At 52.8% G+C, this 15,668-nt stretch overlaps 5 protein-coding genes across 5 annotated transcripts; 2 read left to right on the forward strand and 3 right to left on the reverse strand.

Annotated features, from left to right (window-relative positions):
• The first annotated feature begins 35 nt into the window (after positions 1 to 35).
• V8C40DRAFT_252206 (mitochondrial 37S ribosomal protein uS11m) lies at positions 36 to 940 on the forward strand. The gene has a single exon (XM_083217341.1). The coding sequence runs from the start codon at positions 96 to 98 to the stop codon at positions 825 to 827; it is 732 nt and encodes a 243-aa protein (XP_083070030.1). The 5' UTR covers positions 36 to 95; the 3' UTR covers positions 828 to 940.
• On the reverse strand, positions 807 to 2,447 carry V8C40DRAFT_252207 (PPPDE putative peptidase domain-containing protein). The gene is made up of 3 exons (XM_083217342.1): positions 2,311 to 2,447; positions 1,914 to 2,100; positions 807 to 1,795 (listed from the first exon to the last, which is right to left on the reverse strand). The coding sequence occupies exons 2-3, from the start codon at positions 2,019 to 2,021 to the stop codon at positions 1,160 to 1,162; spliced, it is 744 nt and encodes a 247-aa protein (XP_083070031.1). The 5' UTR covers positions 2,022 to 2,100; positions 2,311 to 2,447; the 3' UTR covers positions 807 to 1,159.
• Positions 2,448 to 2,615: 168 nt separating this feature from the next.
• Positions 2,616 to 4,527, forward strand: V8C40DRAFT_252213 (Obg-like ATPase). Its single transcript, XM_083217343.1, has 4 exons — positions 2,616 to 2,976; positions 3,073 to 3,144; positions 3,197 to 3,682; positions 3,896 to 4,527. The coding sequence occupies exons 1-4, from the start codon at positions 2,902 to 2,904 to the stop codon at positions 4,445 to 4,447; spliced, it is 1,185 nt and encodes a 394-aa protein (XP_083070032.1). The 5' UTR covers positions 2,616 to 2,901; the 3' UTR covers positions 4,448 to 4,527.
• A 290-nt stretch (positions 4,528 to 4,817) lies between these two features.
• Positions 4,818 to 7,220, reverse strand: V8C40DRAFT_252217 (uncharacterized protein). Its single transcript, XM_083217344.1, has 2 exons — positions 6,927 to 7,220; positions 4,818 to 6,858 (listed from the first exon to the last, which is right to left on the reverse strand). The coding sequence occupies exons 1-2, from the start codon at positions 6,932 to 6,934 to the stop codon at positions 5,043 to 5,045; spliced, it is 1,824 nt and encodes a 607-aa protein (XP_083070033.1). The 5' UTR covers positions 6,935 to 7,220; the 3' UTR covers positions 4,818 to 5,042.
• A 3,171-nt stretch (positions 7,221 to 10,391) lies between these two features.
• Positions 10,392 to 15,241, reverse strand: V8C40DRAFT_252222 (uncharacterized protein). The gene is made up of 3 exons (XM_083217345.1): positions 14,527 to 15,241; positions 11,502 to 14,462; positions 10,392 to 11,419 (listed from the first exon to the last, which is right to left on the reverse strand). Exons 1-3 carry the CDS (start codon positions 14,855 to 14,857, stop codon positions 10,749 to 10,751), a joined length of 3,963 nt encoding a protein of 1,320 aa, XP_083070034.1. The 5' UTR covers positions 14,858 to 15,241; the 3' UTR covers positions 10,392 to 10,748.
• Between the last annotated feature and the right edge of the window lie 427 nt (positions 15,242 to 15,668).

Genomic DNA, 15,668 nt, shown 5'->3' on the forward strand with positions numbered 1-15,668 from the left:
GGCTATTCCGATAGCGTACGAAAATTCGAGATGCTGTTGATTGAGCTGATTTGACGACAAGTTCAATTCGCAGCAACAAAAGCGGCGCAGACAGCATGAGCTCATCACTGAGGAGCTGCTTTGCGGCCCGGCCGCTGGCTCGCATCTCGCAGGCGGTCGCATCACGGAACGGCATCCAGAGCGTCCGGTGTCTGTCACAGACGAGCGCACGATGGGAGGATTCAAAAGATGCAAAGCCAGAACCACCCAAGGCGGTGCCCCCAAAGCCTCGAACCGAGTCGCTCCTCGACAGCATCTACAGCATTACCCAAGCGCCAAACAGCCGGTCCGCGCAGTCCAACCCCATGGGAAGCCTCTCCCAAAGCATGGTCTTCCAGGCCCTCAGCAAGTCCAACATCGACACCAGCGTCCTGTCAGGCGGTCCCTCGCAGGCGGCGCAGAAGAAGGAGGATGAATTGGAGCCATTCCATTTCCACGTCTACTCGCACAAGCACAACACTCACATTACATGCACAAAGCCCAATCGGGAACCCATCATCTCCATGTCATGCGGCAACATTGGCTTCAGGAAATCACGGCGGGGCACCTTTGATTCGGCTTACTCGTTGACAAAGTACGTTTTGGAGCGATTGATTCACACGGGATGGCCAATGAAGATCCAGCGCCTCGAGCTAGTCCTACGAGGGTTCGGCCAGGGCAGAGAGGCTGCCGTCAAGGTACTAATGAGTCCGGAAGGCAAGGTGTTGCGGGACAAGATTGTGCGGGTTGCGGATTCAACAAGGATCAAGTTTGCAGGAACAAGGAGCGAGAAACCAAGACGCTTGTAGATGCTCGGTTGCATCAGCTATATGATGACATGCTGCCGAATGTACCATATCTTGTACAAACTATACCAAAGAAGAATGAACAAAAAAAAAAGAACAACAGAAATGAACCACCCAAACTAGGCTGCAGTCGCAAACCGTAACAACATCAAACTCATGACATGAAACTCCTGACCCTCATGAAATATAATGGTATCGTTCCGACCCAATAGCCTGCAAATGTTAGGAAAACGAAGGGAAAGGCCTGAGCCATAAACGCCAATCTGATCTGCCCATCAACAAAAGTAAAAAGAAAAGATAACAACAAAGATAATGCTCCCTGGACAGAGCCATTATCACGGCCGGATAGCCCTCTCTGCGGCTGGAAGCTGTCTGCCTGATGTGTCCCGGAGGATCTGCTTCCCTTTGCCATTTCCTCCCCTGCGGCGCTCGTCGTCGCTGTTCCACTCGTTGTCCCGTTCCGAGAGAAGATGCGGCCTCTGCTGCCCCAGCATGCGCGACCCCTCATCCGCATGCTCATCGTCGTCCTCATCATCGACAAGTTCGCCATCTGCGCTTATGTACTCTGGAGGCTCGATCCAATCCCTCGGCACAACGCAAGGCAGTGCAACTCCAATGCTCGCGGCTCGATTCAGCCACCCGGGGCCCGCATCTCCCGTCAGCTTCTTGCACAGATATGACGTAAAATGGTTGCAGTTTTTTGTGAGCAGGTTGTACGAAGTCCCGAGGAACTCTTCCGAAGCGTCTCGCAGAGCAGCGTCAATTTCTTCCGACGTGGCAAGCGTGAAGCCGTGCAGAATCTCGCACTTGAAGGTGCCTCCCGGAGGCTCAGTCCTGGGCTTTGTCCAATACACTCCGGTGACTCCGCGCCTATCGTGGCCGCCATACGCGTATTCTCGACCGTTGATGACCACTCCCGAGTGAAGCAGAGATGCCCCTATTGTCCACAACACAGAGGCGACTCTTCCGGGCTATTGAAGTCGAGCATGCGTTAGCAATCGGAGCACTCGATGGCTTATCAGAGCAGAGCTGTTGCACAACGAAGAACTGTGGCGAAAAGCCCAGCGTTGGGGTTGTAGGTGGACTTACCGGTAAAAGGTCGTAGACGTGGATCTTGATCTCCGTCTTTTGCAGCGACAGCGTCGACCTATGTCTGCTGGTGCGCTGGCCGGAGTGGTGATGTTGTTGCGAAGGCATTGCGACTGTGGTTGTGGTTGCGATTGCGATTGCGATGCGGAGAGGGAAATGGAGGATGGAGGATGGAGATGGAGATAGTCTGTCTCGCGTGTAAGTCGTGAAACAATGCGGGGATTCGGGTTTAAAGAGACAAGATAAAGAAGTGCAGAAACAAAGAACAGTGGCGAGAACAAGAGCAGCACGTTAAGAATGAAGACGGCGTAAGTGTTCCAATCTCAGCTTGGTGGTGATGATTGTGTCGAGGTGAGATTGAACGGTTGAGATGGATGAGATGGATCAAATTGCTTACGTCGGCTTCCCAGAGCTGGAGATGCCCTGTAAAGAAGAAACTCAGTACTACTCCATACAGGCCCCGGGGCGGCCAATAGTGCCCGGCTCAATAGCTCTTCAATAGCGACGCAGCACCTCTCAGCTCAAGCGCTTCCGGCAGCGCCGCAATGCCGAACAGCTCCAGCAGTGGATTCTGCCTGCCCTATGACGCATGCCCTGACTAAGACCCGGGAAAATCTAGCGCCGAGCCCGACCTGAGCTTCAGCTAAAGCCCAATCAATGTGGGGTCGATGCTCAAATTTCATTCTCACCATCTCCCCTCCTCTCCAGGAAAAAAAAATTATAAAAAAGAAGGCAAAAAAGGGCCAGCTTCCATCTGCGCCCCGTTGCTCTTCCAGCGTCCGATATTATCTCACGTCGGTCGCTCCAGGCTTGCAATAGCCCGACGGCCACATTGGCGCCCTCCGTCGCGTCTTCAGCCTCGTTTTTGGCTTCTCTTCTCTTCGTTTATCCATCGCGCGCAGCAAGGTCTGCAGCCTTTGGACCGTTTCCGCCCTCTCGACTCCTTGTCACCTTTATCCCCTCCCGTCACTACGCAAAATCAAGAAAGATGCCTCCCAAGAAGGCCGTTGTCGAGGAAAAGATTCCTCTGGGAAGGCCTGGCAACAACTTGAAGAGTGGCATTGTGAGCAATTACTCTCTGGCCCAGCCCTAGTGGCTGCCTGCCCCTCCTCTGCTATGCGAGTGCTTCAGATTTCCTAACTCGTCGTCCGCTCTCCAGGTCGGCCTCGCCAACGTCGGCAAATCTACCCTCTTCCAGGCCATCACAAAGTGCAACCTTGGCAACCCAGCTGTATGAAGCCCCCCGCCCGTCTTTCTTCATCCGGGGTGCTGACAGCCTGAAGAACTTTCCTTATGCCACCATTGATCCCGAAGAAGCTCGTGTCATCGTCCCCGATGAGCGATTCGACTGGCTCGTTGAGAAATACAAGCCCAAGTCCGTCGTCCCCGCCAACTTGACCATCTATGATATTGCCGGTCTCACTCGCGGATCTTCTACCGGAGCTGGTCTTGGAAACGCTTTCCTTTCCCACATCCGCGCTGTCGATGCCATCTTCCAGGTCGTCCGATGCTTCGACGATGCTGAGATTATCCACGTCGAGGGTGATGTCAACCCTACCCGTGATCTGGACATTATCAGCGAGGAGCTGAGACTCAAGGATATTGAGTTTGTCGAGAAGGCTCTTGAGAACCAGAAGAAGAAGACTCGCATGGGTGGCCAGAGTCTAGAGCTGAAGAAGGCTAAGATTGAACAGGAGATGATTGAGAAGGTCCTGGCCTGGCTTCAGGACGGCAAGGAAGTCCGCAAGGGTAATTGGACTCCCAAGGAGGTAAGCAAACTGTTTTTGAACTCTTTTTCGCGTCTAATTCCTGCAATTTCCCTGATGACAAAGGGCCTTGACGGCCTGACCAATATAAACCCAGCTCTTCGAATGTCCATGACATACTGAGAAGAAAAATATTCTGAACCCATTGCTTTGCAACTCTGTCGCGTATACTTTAGCTTCTAAAGTGGTAGCCATAATGCTGACAGTTTCAATCAGATTGAGGTCATCAACCCTCTGTTCCTGTTGACAGCCAAGCCTGTCATCTACCTCGTCAACTTGTCTGAGAAGGACTATATCAGAAAGAAGAACAAGTACCTGCCCAAGGTTGCCGAGTGGATCAAGGAGCACGCCGAGGGCGACCCCATCATCCCCATCTCCGTCTCATTCGAGGAGCGCTTGACCCGCTTCGAGACTGAGGAGGAGGCCAAGGAGGAGCAGAAGAAGGTTGGCGCCGAGTCCGCTCTGCCCAAGCTGATTGTCCAGATGCGCAAGGCTCTGCAGCTGGGCAGCTTCTTCACAACCGGTGCCGACGAGGTCCGCCAGTGGACCATCCGCAACGGCACCAAGGCTCCCCAGGCTGCCGGTGTCATCCACGGCGACTTTGAGAAGACGTTTATCCAGGCTATTGTCTACAACTACAGTGCCATCAAGGAGCTCGGTGACGAAGCCGAGGTCAGGGCCAAGGGCAAGATTATGACCAAGGGCAAGGATTACGTCGTCGAGGATGGTGACATTATCCTCTTCAAGGCCGGTGCTGCCAAGGGTTAAATAGCGTCTCTACAGAGGAGTGCGTAGTGATTTCTTTTTATGTCCCTGGATTAGGAAAATGAAAAAAGTAAAATACCACCGCCTAAATTGTCATGTTGTGCTTTGCTCTCTTGTGATGTGTTTGCCTATGGCCTGTGAGTTACCAACTCAATTAATTCGTATGACGGTTTATTCAGCTCTGTATAATCATGTTTACCAGAGGTCATGTGTTTGAATCATTTAACTGTTTCAGTTTGATCAGTAAAAGCTGTGCTTACTCTAGCTGTGCCCACAGCATGCATTCAATCAATCATTCATTCACTCATCTATTCATTCACACAGTCGTTCAAATCATACAGAACCAATTTTTTGCCAGGCAAAACAAACTCATCTGGTATTGAATTATAAGAAAATCTTCAAAGAGTGTCTGATTAAGTAGCTATCTACATATATATTGGGGTCATTTCATTCATAAAACCAAGAAAACCACAAAAGAAAAAGAGAGAAAAGGAGAAATTACTGAAAATTACTAAAAACGGCGTCTTCACTCTGGAGGTTACAACGAAGGAGAGCAGAGTACGGAACCAGCCGCATAAAACATCTCTGCAGAACCCCCTCACAAACCACCATACTTGACGCCCCTCTTGCCCATCTCCTTCCTCCCGACGGGATCCTCAGGCCACACCCAGCCACGACTCCGCTTGGCCTCGCGCTTCTCGGCCAGCTGGGGCTTGGGAATCCAGTTGTCGCGAGCCTTGGCTTTGCGCCGGGTGCCGTCGGCAGGAGCGCCAATCTCGGCCTTCCAGTGGGCGTGGCCGACGGGCGTGTGGTCGCTGGCGAGTTGGCAGAGACCCCAGAGAGCGAGACAGGCAGTCAGGGGGATGCTGTCCGACGAGTCTAGCTCGGCATCGGAAGCAGCGGCGTTGAGCTGGACGGAAGTGATTTCCAAGTCGCCGAAGAAGGGTGTTGACTCGGTGCCTGCGCGAACCAGGACAAGCTCAATCTCGGTGAGGATGAAGCCGTAGCGGCAACCATGCTCGCGCATTGCATAGTGCAGGGCAGCAAGGCCTCGCAGGTAGTCAACTCGCTTGATGTTACCCTCGGCGCGCATGCCGGTGTTGAAGCGATCAAAGCTGCGAACCAGGCCGACCACTCTTGCCGTGGGCTTGCCACCGAAGATGGCGGCAGCGGTGGAAGACTCACCCATGGCGTTGGCAACGAAGATGAGGTCGTTGACACCCGATGCCGTCTTGGCTGGGACAGAGAGTTGCAGAGGGCGGTTGGAAGAGATGGCCAGTGCAGAGTTGAGCTTGGGGAGATAGTACGAGGCGTAAATGCTGTGTAGGGCAGCCTCAGTCTCAGGGTGACGAGATGAGAAGGCGGGTGTCTGAAGCAGAGGAGCAGGCACAGGAGAGTGCAGCAGAGCAGATGCGCCGGGGAGAGACAGGATCGCCGAGGCATTGAAGCTTGACCATGAAGAGACGCTGCGAACATCCCACCAGAAGTGCTTGATTGAAGGATCCCGAAGAGGAAAGGAGATGGTGCGGACCAGAGACGCAGCAGGGTTGGGGCATGTTAGGTGATCCATGAGAGTGGTGGACGGTGCTGGCTCAGGAGTAGCAGCGGTGGCCAGACTCAAGGGTGATGGAGCACGAGGGAGGTAGGATGGGAACATGTAGTCCGACTGCTGCGAGGCTGTGGTGGTGGCAGGCACAAAGGGCATCTGACGATAAGTGGGATAGCCATACTTGTCGATGGTGGCGGCGTCAAGATTGAGACTCGTTCGGCGAGACGGCGGAAGGCTGTCATGAGCGAAGCTTGCAGGCGAAGCAAGAAGCGATGAAGGGAAAGCAGTGGGCTCATCCTGCGTCTGCGGGGGAGGCGTAGCAAAGGGTGAGATGTGAGCAAAGGCCATGTTGGCGACGGTCTCTGGGTTGGTGTAGCTCCGGGAGTGGCTTGTGCGGAAAGGCTTGGAAGCAGGGGGAGGCGGGGTGGACTGTTGATGGGCAAGCCTTGCTCTTGCTGAACGAATGGAACTGGAGCGAGAGTGCGATGCGCGAGCCATGTGAGGTTGACTGATATCCTGGTCCTGGGAGCGAATCTTGGGCAGCAGAAGAGGGCCATGCTGGCGGACGGGCGGGCTTGCGCGAGGAGGAGTTGTGAAGCGAGAGCACACCGAGTCCGCTATTGAGTCTACCGCAGAGGCGGCAGCGGAGGCTGAAGAGACTGTTGAGTAGATGGATGAAGCCTTGGATACAGATCGAGCATGGCGGCCGTGAGAGTTGTATGGCAGCTGCAGGAGGCTTGATGGGTAGTGGTCGAGGCTGTAGGCTTCCATGAGAGGCACGCTCTCCATGGGAGGGGTTGTAGGATCTTCCAGTGAGGGCGAGGGAGAGGGGAATGTGAAGTCGAAGGCGACGTCGGCTACCAGACTGCGTTTTGACATGTGTAAGCATAAGATGCACAAGAGGATCTCATAACAATGGAGAGTGTAACTCACGCTGACATGATGGCGGTTGTTGTGGTGTTGTGAGGGTGAAAATGAAAAAGTGATTAAGTAACCGTATTAAGGCGATGAAGGAGGCCGGCTCCAATGTGTGGACAGGTGAGTTTGTTTTCTTTTCTTGTTTGTGAGAATTGTGTATATAAAACGAATTTCCAAGTGTTTGGAATATGTTCGGCCAGCGAGCAGGGATGTGGTCTAAGTGAATACTGTATGCGACGTTGGTTTGACAAAAAAACAAAGATGCAAGCACAAATCAAGAGAGGAAAGGAGAAGATATTATGGAGAGGAATGGACTGAGGCGAGAGAACGATTGGAAACCAAGGGACGAGGCCGTCTTCTTGTACTTGGTGCAGGCGTTGGGGGTTTGAAGGGTCCGATGAAGGTCGCCAGGCCACGGCCGTCGTTGGGGGGCGTGTGCGATGGCAAGCGGCCGAGGGCGTGTGCTGTATGAGAGAGTGGAGCAGCCGAATTGGCAGCTTAGGAACAGGCCTCGAGTGGCATCGCATCGAAATGCTTGCTAGGAGCACCCTCTCTCTCATCCATGTCGCAGCAGCCGTGTCTGTGTCTACCGCGAGAGTCGCCAGCGGCTCGTGGATCAGCGAGGCGGCGGCTTAGTTGCTTAGCCCTTTGGCCTTTTGCCCACACCCTCAAACACCATCCGCGTCTGTCTGTCTGCCCACTTTGGCCTGTCTTGGGCATGATATAGTATCATGATGGCATGAAACGCGACCCGACGTGTACGGGGGGTTGAGAGTCAGACAGACAGAGTCGGTCGTTGACGGACCCGGACGCGCAACAAGACGCTACCTGGACCAGCATCATGATTGATTTGCTGTGTTGTACAAGAAGCTAGCTAGCAGTAGCAGCACCGTAAGGCGTCAGTCAGTCGAATATGTTGAGGCTAGGGTTTGTTAGTGAACGATACGATACGCACCATGCCCATGCCCATGCAATGCGGCCCAGAGCTTGGGATCCGGGTTCGTTGCCGCCCCCGCCGCAAGTCCTAGATATTCTCGCTCTGTTTTTCTCTCACCTTGAAAGACGCAAAAAAAAAAAGACGATGCAACCAGGATCTGCCCAGCCTGCTGACCGTTGGCCGTCCATGCAGAATTGCCGGCAGACGAGGCCACGGCATTGCGGCTTCTAAGTGGATGGAAGCCACCCTGGACTGCTTCTTTTCCTGGCCGACTTTTCAGGTGGGGGGTTGTGGGGCCCCCCCAGTCTCTCGCACCACAAGAATTGGATGAAAAAAATGCGCTGTAAATAATTTGACATCCGCCTAAATACAGCGTAGGGCTCAGAAGGCTCTAGCGGGTGTCGGGGGCTTAGCGGGTTGCTGCAGGCGCCGACCCGGTGAGTGGCCAGCAGCTGCCCATGACTCATTTTAGCTTCAATTGGAGCCCTGGTGGTTATTTCGTGTGTGCACTCGAGCGTGTCTTGAAAGAGATCGGATGTTGGTTCGTTGTTGGACGCGCGCGAGATGGGCGATCGCGCGGATCTCGTTGGATCTTGGCATTTGCAGAAATCGCGAAATTCTTAGATCACGTTCTTTTATACACTTTCGTTGTTCTTTGTGCGTGCCTTTGATGTCTGTACCAGTCTTTCTTTGTCTGTACTGCTACCACCTACCTGTAATAGTACTAGGTAGTAAGGCCAAATGCATCAACTTCTATTCGTATCGCGTTTCTGCTGCCGCGCCAAGCAAAGAGGCTCCTCCACTCACACGGGCTCTTTTGTCTTTTGGACCCCAGAATATGGATATTATGCTCGAGGTAGGTATTACGGAGTACAGATGCTTCTTCCGTACTACTATAATACAGTATCATGTACCGTGTACTCCGTACTATAGCAAATAATACCACCGTTGCCGCAGTACTGAATCAAAATCTAAGTCCTAAACGCAACCGTCGTAATAATAGAAATAATTAGACGCAGCTGCCTTGTCCCAGTCCGGCTCGTACCGAAAAAGAAAACCTGCTCTATTTTTGCTTACTTAAAATTGCCCTCCGCCGCAAATAGGCGCACGGCAAGACAAAGAGAGCCACCAAAATGCCATGGGAGCGCCGTCTTCCGGGCGCTTAGAGCGGGGGTGAGGGCCACAAAGCCGCCGGGCGCTTAAGTCCAGCAAGCAGCTCATCTGCCCTGCCTGGTCTTGTCTTACACGCAGCAAGCAAGCAGCAGCATTGTATGAACATAAAGACAACCTGCAAGACCAGCCCGTGATCCGAGCGTCCTGTCGCACCACCGATCGGATTGACGCTTTTTTTTTTTTCTCATATTACGGTTCCCTTCCGGATTACATCGTCCCACTGCGGCGGCTGCGGAGATTCGCTTTGCTGAGCACTGTCCATGTCCTCGATTATACCCCAATCCAACCTTGAAGCCCATGTACATAGAGTACAGCACAGCAAATATACCAAGATTTAATATTAATATTTAATTCTTCAATACCGATGCTTCGCCTACCTCGCCATCCAGGCGCGTATCCCCCAACCAATCAACCATCCGCAAAGCCTCCCTCATTGCGTGTATCTTGCCATTCGCCACAACCACCCGCGCGTCTGTCGCACAAAGCAAGATCCGTCTCCGTCCTACCGCACCACATACTCCGTACAGATCGCGCATCTCTTCTTTCACGTGTAGTCTCCCCAAAAAGGTATCAATCCATCCATCTCTCTTCTTTCCAACAAACGCGCCTCTTCTTTCTTCCCCCGTCCATCGCGTCCGTCTCCGTCCAATCGGCTTCTCGCACGCCTCTTCCGCGCAATGATTGGCTCCTGTCTCTTCGAATCGCCCGTTTAGTAGCCCACGCTAACATTTCTTTAGTTCCTCTCTAAACCTTGTCCCAGAATACCTACAGAGAATGCTCGTCCTCCCACGCACCCCACATGAGAGATTCGCCATGTGTGCGCTGTCTAGTCCCCAGCTCCAGGGTTCGTCATCAGCTTAGTTAGCTAGTTAGTTAGGCTTTCGGGTTCGGGATGCGTGGTGTTTCATCTTTTCCCACCGAACCCAACATTTTGCGATTTTTCGTTTCGAAACATGCCCGAAGCGGTGACGGCATTCGTAACCTCACGAACCTGATGACTCTTCGTCTTTAGTTTAGGCTGCGTGCATGCATCCCGTATGCACGATTTCCTTAGCATGGGAGAAACTTTTTTCCCCTTTCCTCATCTAGCCTTGGATTCCCACTCGTTACGAAAGATGTCGTCGGGTATCAAACTGGTTTCACCGTCATTTAATCTATCTGGCGTACATACGGCCATGGTTCAGGTGGAGATGGAGAACCTCGTCTAGATATGCCAACTCATCAACGGCATCCACTACTTTATTTTTTCTTCTTCTGAAGAGTCATAGCCCAGGGTAGCGACGTGCATTCCATCTCTTATTCCCGGGTAAGACATCATCATCATCGCCATCGCCGCCATCACAGAGTGAATATAGTAAAACCATGTAAAGAAAAAAAAAAAAAAATCATCGCTGTCTTTTCTATCGTGACAATTAAAAGAGAGAGAAAATAATAATAAGAGTATTGTAGCATAATCTTTTATCGGTTCTTCCCCAACGCCCGGTGCCAAACCAAAGTTTTAGTCGTAAAAAAGGTATCCAGCACCGATAGACACATCATGCAGAAAACTAAGCCGTCCCATTCGCCCTTCTAGCCCCCTTCTTAGTCGAAGCCCAACTCTGCAAGTCCCTGGCCAACGATTTGTGCGCTGTCGCGTCGTTTCTGTGACGCGTCGTCGCTCGTCGCCTCACTTACACGCTGGCATGTGAGCAAAAGTTCGTCTCTCTCTTCTTGTGACTCAACCACATTCACTCCACTCCGCTTGTTTCGTTTCCTGTCGGCACCTCATCCCCGTCCTCGCTTTCTTGTTTCTGATCCGTTGGGGGCGATGGGGGTCGTCGCTGTGACATGGCATTCATCCCCCCTTGTTGGTAATTCCCCAGTCGTACTATCCGCAACGCTCGCATCATGCCTTCGAGCCTTACCCGTTCTTGCACCACCATGCTTCGGGCGTACTCGCGAATGGCCCGGAGGCCCATTTGATCGTGCAGCTCCTGCCATCCAGCCAATTCGCTGGCTACTGTTTGTTGCGTGTATCGAAGCTCCCTGGAGAGTTGCGACGCCTGCTCTCGTGATTGGCGTGCTCGCTTCTCCTTCTCCTCTTGGTGTCGCTGTCTCGAGTCGTCGAGCAAGCCCAGGGGCCATCTCGAAGGTCGCAGCGCGGAACTATCGTTTCTATCCGCCTCCCGTTTGGCTGCCGTGATCTGTCCAATAAGATTCGTCGGCCTAGCTAGCGAAGAGAGTAATGCCTGCACCGTGGATTGAATCGCTAGAAGCGTCGTGTGAAACACAGCTTGTGGGTTGTGCTGAACGGGCGCCATGGCCCGAACAAACACCTCCATGCCTACAATGTGCTGCGGGGGCAGATATTGAATGGTAAATACTGCCCGATAAAGCAGCGCTGATGCATCGTAGAAATCTAGCAAGAGGGGAATTGTTTCATCGTTAGCCGTGTTCCCATTGTCGATGGGTGGTCGTCAAGGCTTAGTATTAGCACTCACCTGTAGCAACTTGGCCAACAGCATTCGCACGTCTCGTCACGCTCTTCGTGGAGTAGCTAATGCTTCGGACCATCTCTCGCGCGTGGTTGACGAATTGCTCCACTTCCCGTACGTCCTCCATAGGTTCGTACTCTTCGCGGATCTTCTCTACCCTTGTTTCCGTTTTGAGTTTTGTTCTCTGCTCCATGGCTTCCAGTTGTAGTTCTGGTACGAGGAAGAATTCCCACAGCATCTCGTGAGTAGAAAGTGTGGGATGGCTCAACATGATTTTCAGAAACCAGTCCGTTCGTATCTGGATATCTCGCAGCGCCGCGCGAGACGGCCTCGAGGGTAGTTGGAACGGCCATCTGGTATCTGATATCGAGGGAATCCATGACGCTGGGTTCTCCTCGGCCAGCAAGCGTGCCAACTGCTCAAAATCAGTCAAAGACCGGCGACTCGTAGTAACCGTGTAACTGTCATGATCTGTTGGAGCTGCCGACTTCAGTACCAACCTAACTGTGCTGTCCTCGACGAAAAAGGCTCTGACGACTCCCGTTATCCGCCCGTCCCTTGCGGGTGGCATGCTGAAAAGACCAAGGTCGTCAATTCTATTTCTGACGTCGTCGTCTTTGGCCAGTTCTACTGCCGTGAGACCTCGTAGTTCTTTAGCCCCAATGTCTACTCTAGGGTCAGCAAAAAGAGCCCTGACCATATCATATCGGCCGTATTTGCTGGCAACCATGAGCGCTGTAAACTTCTTCTCGTTCGTTGCGTTGACATCCACGTCGCAATATTGCAGGATTCTCAACGCCAGTCTCGGATCATTCATAATGTGCAGCAGAGTGTTTCCCTTTCCGTCTATATGCTCATCCACGTGCAGCGGCTGCCCGTCAAGCTGTGTTTGCTGCGCAGCCCTGATACCATCCTCAACCATGGTATAGTACTCCACATGATCGTAGCAGCGACACAATGCGAAAAGCGGCGTCTGCCCATTCTTGTCTCTTTGGCGCCAAGGGATCAGGGGTCCAATAACCCCTATCATCCAAGGCGCGTTGAACAGGTAGTGCCCAACACTTCGGCCCCAAATGTCTTGTATTGAAAAGTACTGGCCCAACTGTCCTGGGTTGGACTTGTCGAGCAGGTAGTCAAGGAATGAGTTAATCAGCTCTCGGTTACCTAGCTGAGTGGCAGCACTCAGTAGCGTGGTGTTTTCGTTGTTCACGTCTCTCAGCACAATGTCAAACGGATAGTATCCGGACAAGGACAAGAGATAGCCCAACGTTTCCACACTTCCACTCTGCACGGCCATCATCAAAACGGATTCACCCAGGGCACTGCTGGTCTGTGCAAGCCTCTCCACAGAGATGTCACCTTCCAGCGCGCTTCCCAGTGTGCCGATGGTTGCTATTGAGTGGTACGAGAACTCGGATGCACTTGACAAGCTCCTAGTGTCCATAGCGACTCTCTTGGTTCTCTTGAGGGGTAGATCGAGTATTGACTCGTTTGCGCCATCGCCGCTGGCAATCTGAAAGGGGAATACGTGGCCAAGCCCAGTGCCGTGAGAGAATCGGTCCGAGGAGTTCAACACGAGCGATGATCGCCTTGACGAACCATGCGCCAGCTTAAACGGAGGCTTGGGAGGGGTTCGATCGTCCACATCGTTGTCACTATCTTCGATGTCGTCGTCATTGCCAACTGCGCAAGGATTCGGTTCCATTATGTTCCTCAGTTCCTTCAGGTCTGCTCCCTTGGCGGCATCCCACAGAGCCTTGTTCTTCCTACTGGCGCGGCGTAAGCCCGCCGAATCTGTGAAAAGATATGCCAGAACAGCTTCGAAAGTGCTCAAGGCATATCCCATCTCCCCGCTGTCTACATCCTCGACAAAGATGAAATTCCTCACATAGGCAAGGCGAGCCTGTAAGTTTTTGGCTTGAGATCGAATCACGACGTACAACAACAGGGAAACCAAGGTATCGGCGTTCACAGTCATAATCGCCTTTTCGGATGATGGCAGATCTGTTCCAGAACCGCCAAGAGGCCTTGAAGTATCGGTAAGCTGAGAGGCGATCTTCATGGTCGATAGTAACAAATCCAGCATTTCCTGTGGGCTCATAGCGGTGGAAATCTTTCTGAATTCTTCGACGGCAGGATTGAGCTGCGTAACAAGATCGTGTTTGGCCTTCATGCCCCCATCGATGGCGATTCCTAACTGGGAGATGTCAATGAATTCCATTTTCCGAATCTTGGCTTCGAGTTCCAAATCATCTCGTCGCTTGATGGCGCTGAGCTTGCCAAAAAGCAGGCCATGGACGTTCTCAGCAATGTAACGCTCAATCAGCTTTTCCACCAGGGGACCCGTTAGATCTGTTGTAGCGCCAAGTAGCGACAGCTGTTGCTTATCTACTCCTTGGAAGATATCAATAGCAGCCGTAACAGCGCTCTCAAGGGCCGCGCGCATAATATCCTCATCATCTTCGACGAAAAAGTCCTCTACAACAGGTAGGCTATTATGATTGGCTTTGCCGCTCTTAACCGTCAGGCTGTCTGCCCTCGCCCTTTTAGCTGCGGTCGCAACAGGGCCGTCTGGCTTCGGATCTGGAATGTATGAGGCTGACGGCGGGGGTGGCAGCGGCTTCTGGAAGACTGTTGAGAATTCGATGAAGAGTTTCTCCAGCCCGGGTTGCATTTGCCGAGCAATCATGGGGAAGTGGTTGAGAAGATCATGGAAGCTCCTAATATCCTTCTTGCGCGGCAAGGCATTGTCGGCTGAGTCGCCGTTGGTCTGCTTCTTTTGCTGTTGCTCCGCAGCCGCGCGGCTCCTGGTGCCAGAGACGAGAACCGCGGGCTCGAGCCTGATCTCTTCCCACGTTCCAACAAGAGGCTTCGAGATGAAGTATACCAGCCATTGTCGAGGTTCGAAGACGTCGGGGTACCAGATGGTGTCGTTGAGGATCTGGGCTTGCGCAAGAGACTTGAACCCTGCGGCGATCCAGGTTAGCCGTGTTTCCGGCTTGAAGAAGACATAGTTTCGCTAGTAGTATACCTTTGTTACTGTAGATGAAAGAGTCCTTGACAATGACGCTCCTCCCGTTCAGGGTGTTGAACTGGCGAGCCTTGCCTCGCGCCTCGCGCAAGTTCTGGGTGCTGTCCTTGGCGCCCACAGGCCCATCAGGCCCGGCGATGCGCAGCACATGGCTGGCTAGAAACTCCTCCGAGGCGACGACCTCATGGGCCGGGGCGCCGCTCTCCGTCTCGCGATGGGTGAGAAGCACATCGGTCAAGGGAACCAGCAAGATGTGGTGGTGGACGGGGGTGCACTGCGCAACGACCTGGCTCTTGAAGAAGGCGGACAGAAAGGGGTTTAGTGGTTGCATTCACTCGACTTTGCTAGGGAAACGTCGTCGAGCCGTGTCGATCTCCTAGTGGGAGCGGGAACGGGAGCGGGAGTAGTTTGGTTGGGAGAGGCTGAAGCTGAGGTTGGAGTCGGAGATGGAGCTGCAGTTGGAGATCGAGGGGGGAATCGAGGGGGCGATCGAGGGGGTGACTGCGGAATGGTCGGCCAGCGAGAGACATGAAAAAACGATGGAATGTGCGTCGGGCGAGGTATCAATTCAACAGAATGCTATCGTAACAAAATCGGCATCGGATCATCGGCGGGTGCAGGGTCGAGGGTTTGCGCTGAGATGCGAAGGAAATGCTTGGGCTGAAGCTGTTTGCAAGATCAAGATACGAGATAGCACAGGTGAGCTACAGAAGATAATGGACTGGGCTGGACTGACCTCATCCCACGCGTTTCTGCTCCAGCGGGCTTAGACCAGCCTGGAATCCCTTGTACCTGGAAACCTTTTGTGCGCTAAGCTGCGGGAGTGTGCACGGGCCCCTGGAGATTTTATTGTCCGATTTGCACTTTGGAAGAATCAGTATTTCCATGTGATGAGCTACCCGGGAGTGAGAGGCTGATTTGATGTTTAATGCTCTCTCTCGACCATTACTCGCTAAGTTTATTCAAGATTATTCCATTCTATGTAAGAATTATTCAAAGGATCATCTCGGCATTGTTGGGGTTTGCAGCGGGAATAGTGGTAAACTTAGTTTGACAACCATCTAGCCTTCAATCGCCTATCATATCCCATAGATAAGGCATCATATTGCAGAAACAATTCACGTGTCAATGATAAAACTCAA

This window comes from Trichoderma camerunense, assembly GCF_050948025.1.
Source record: "Trichoderma camerunense strain CBS 138272 chromosome Unknown V8C40scaffold_16, whole genome shotgun sequence".
Taxonomy (NCBI): domain Eukaryota; kingdom Fungi; phylum Ascomycota; class Sordariomycetes; order Hypocreales; family Hypocreaceae; genus Trichoderma; species Trichoderma camerunense.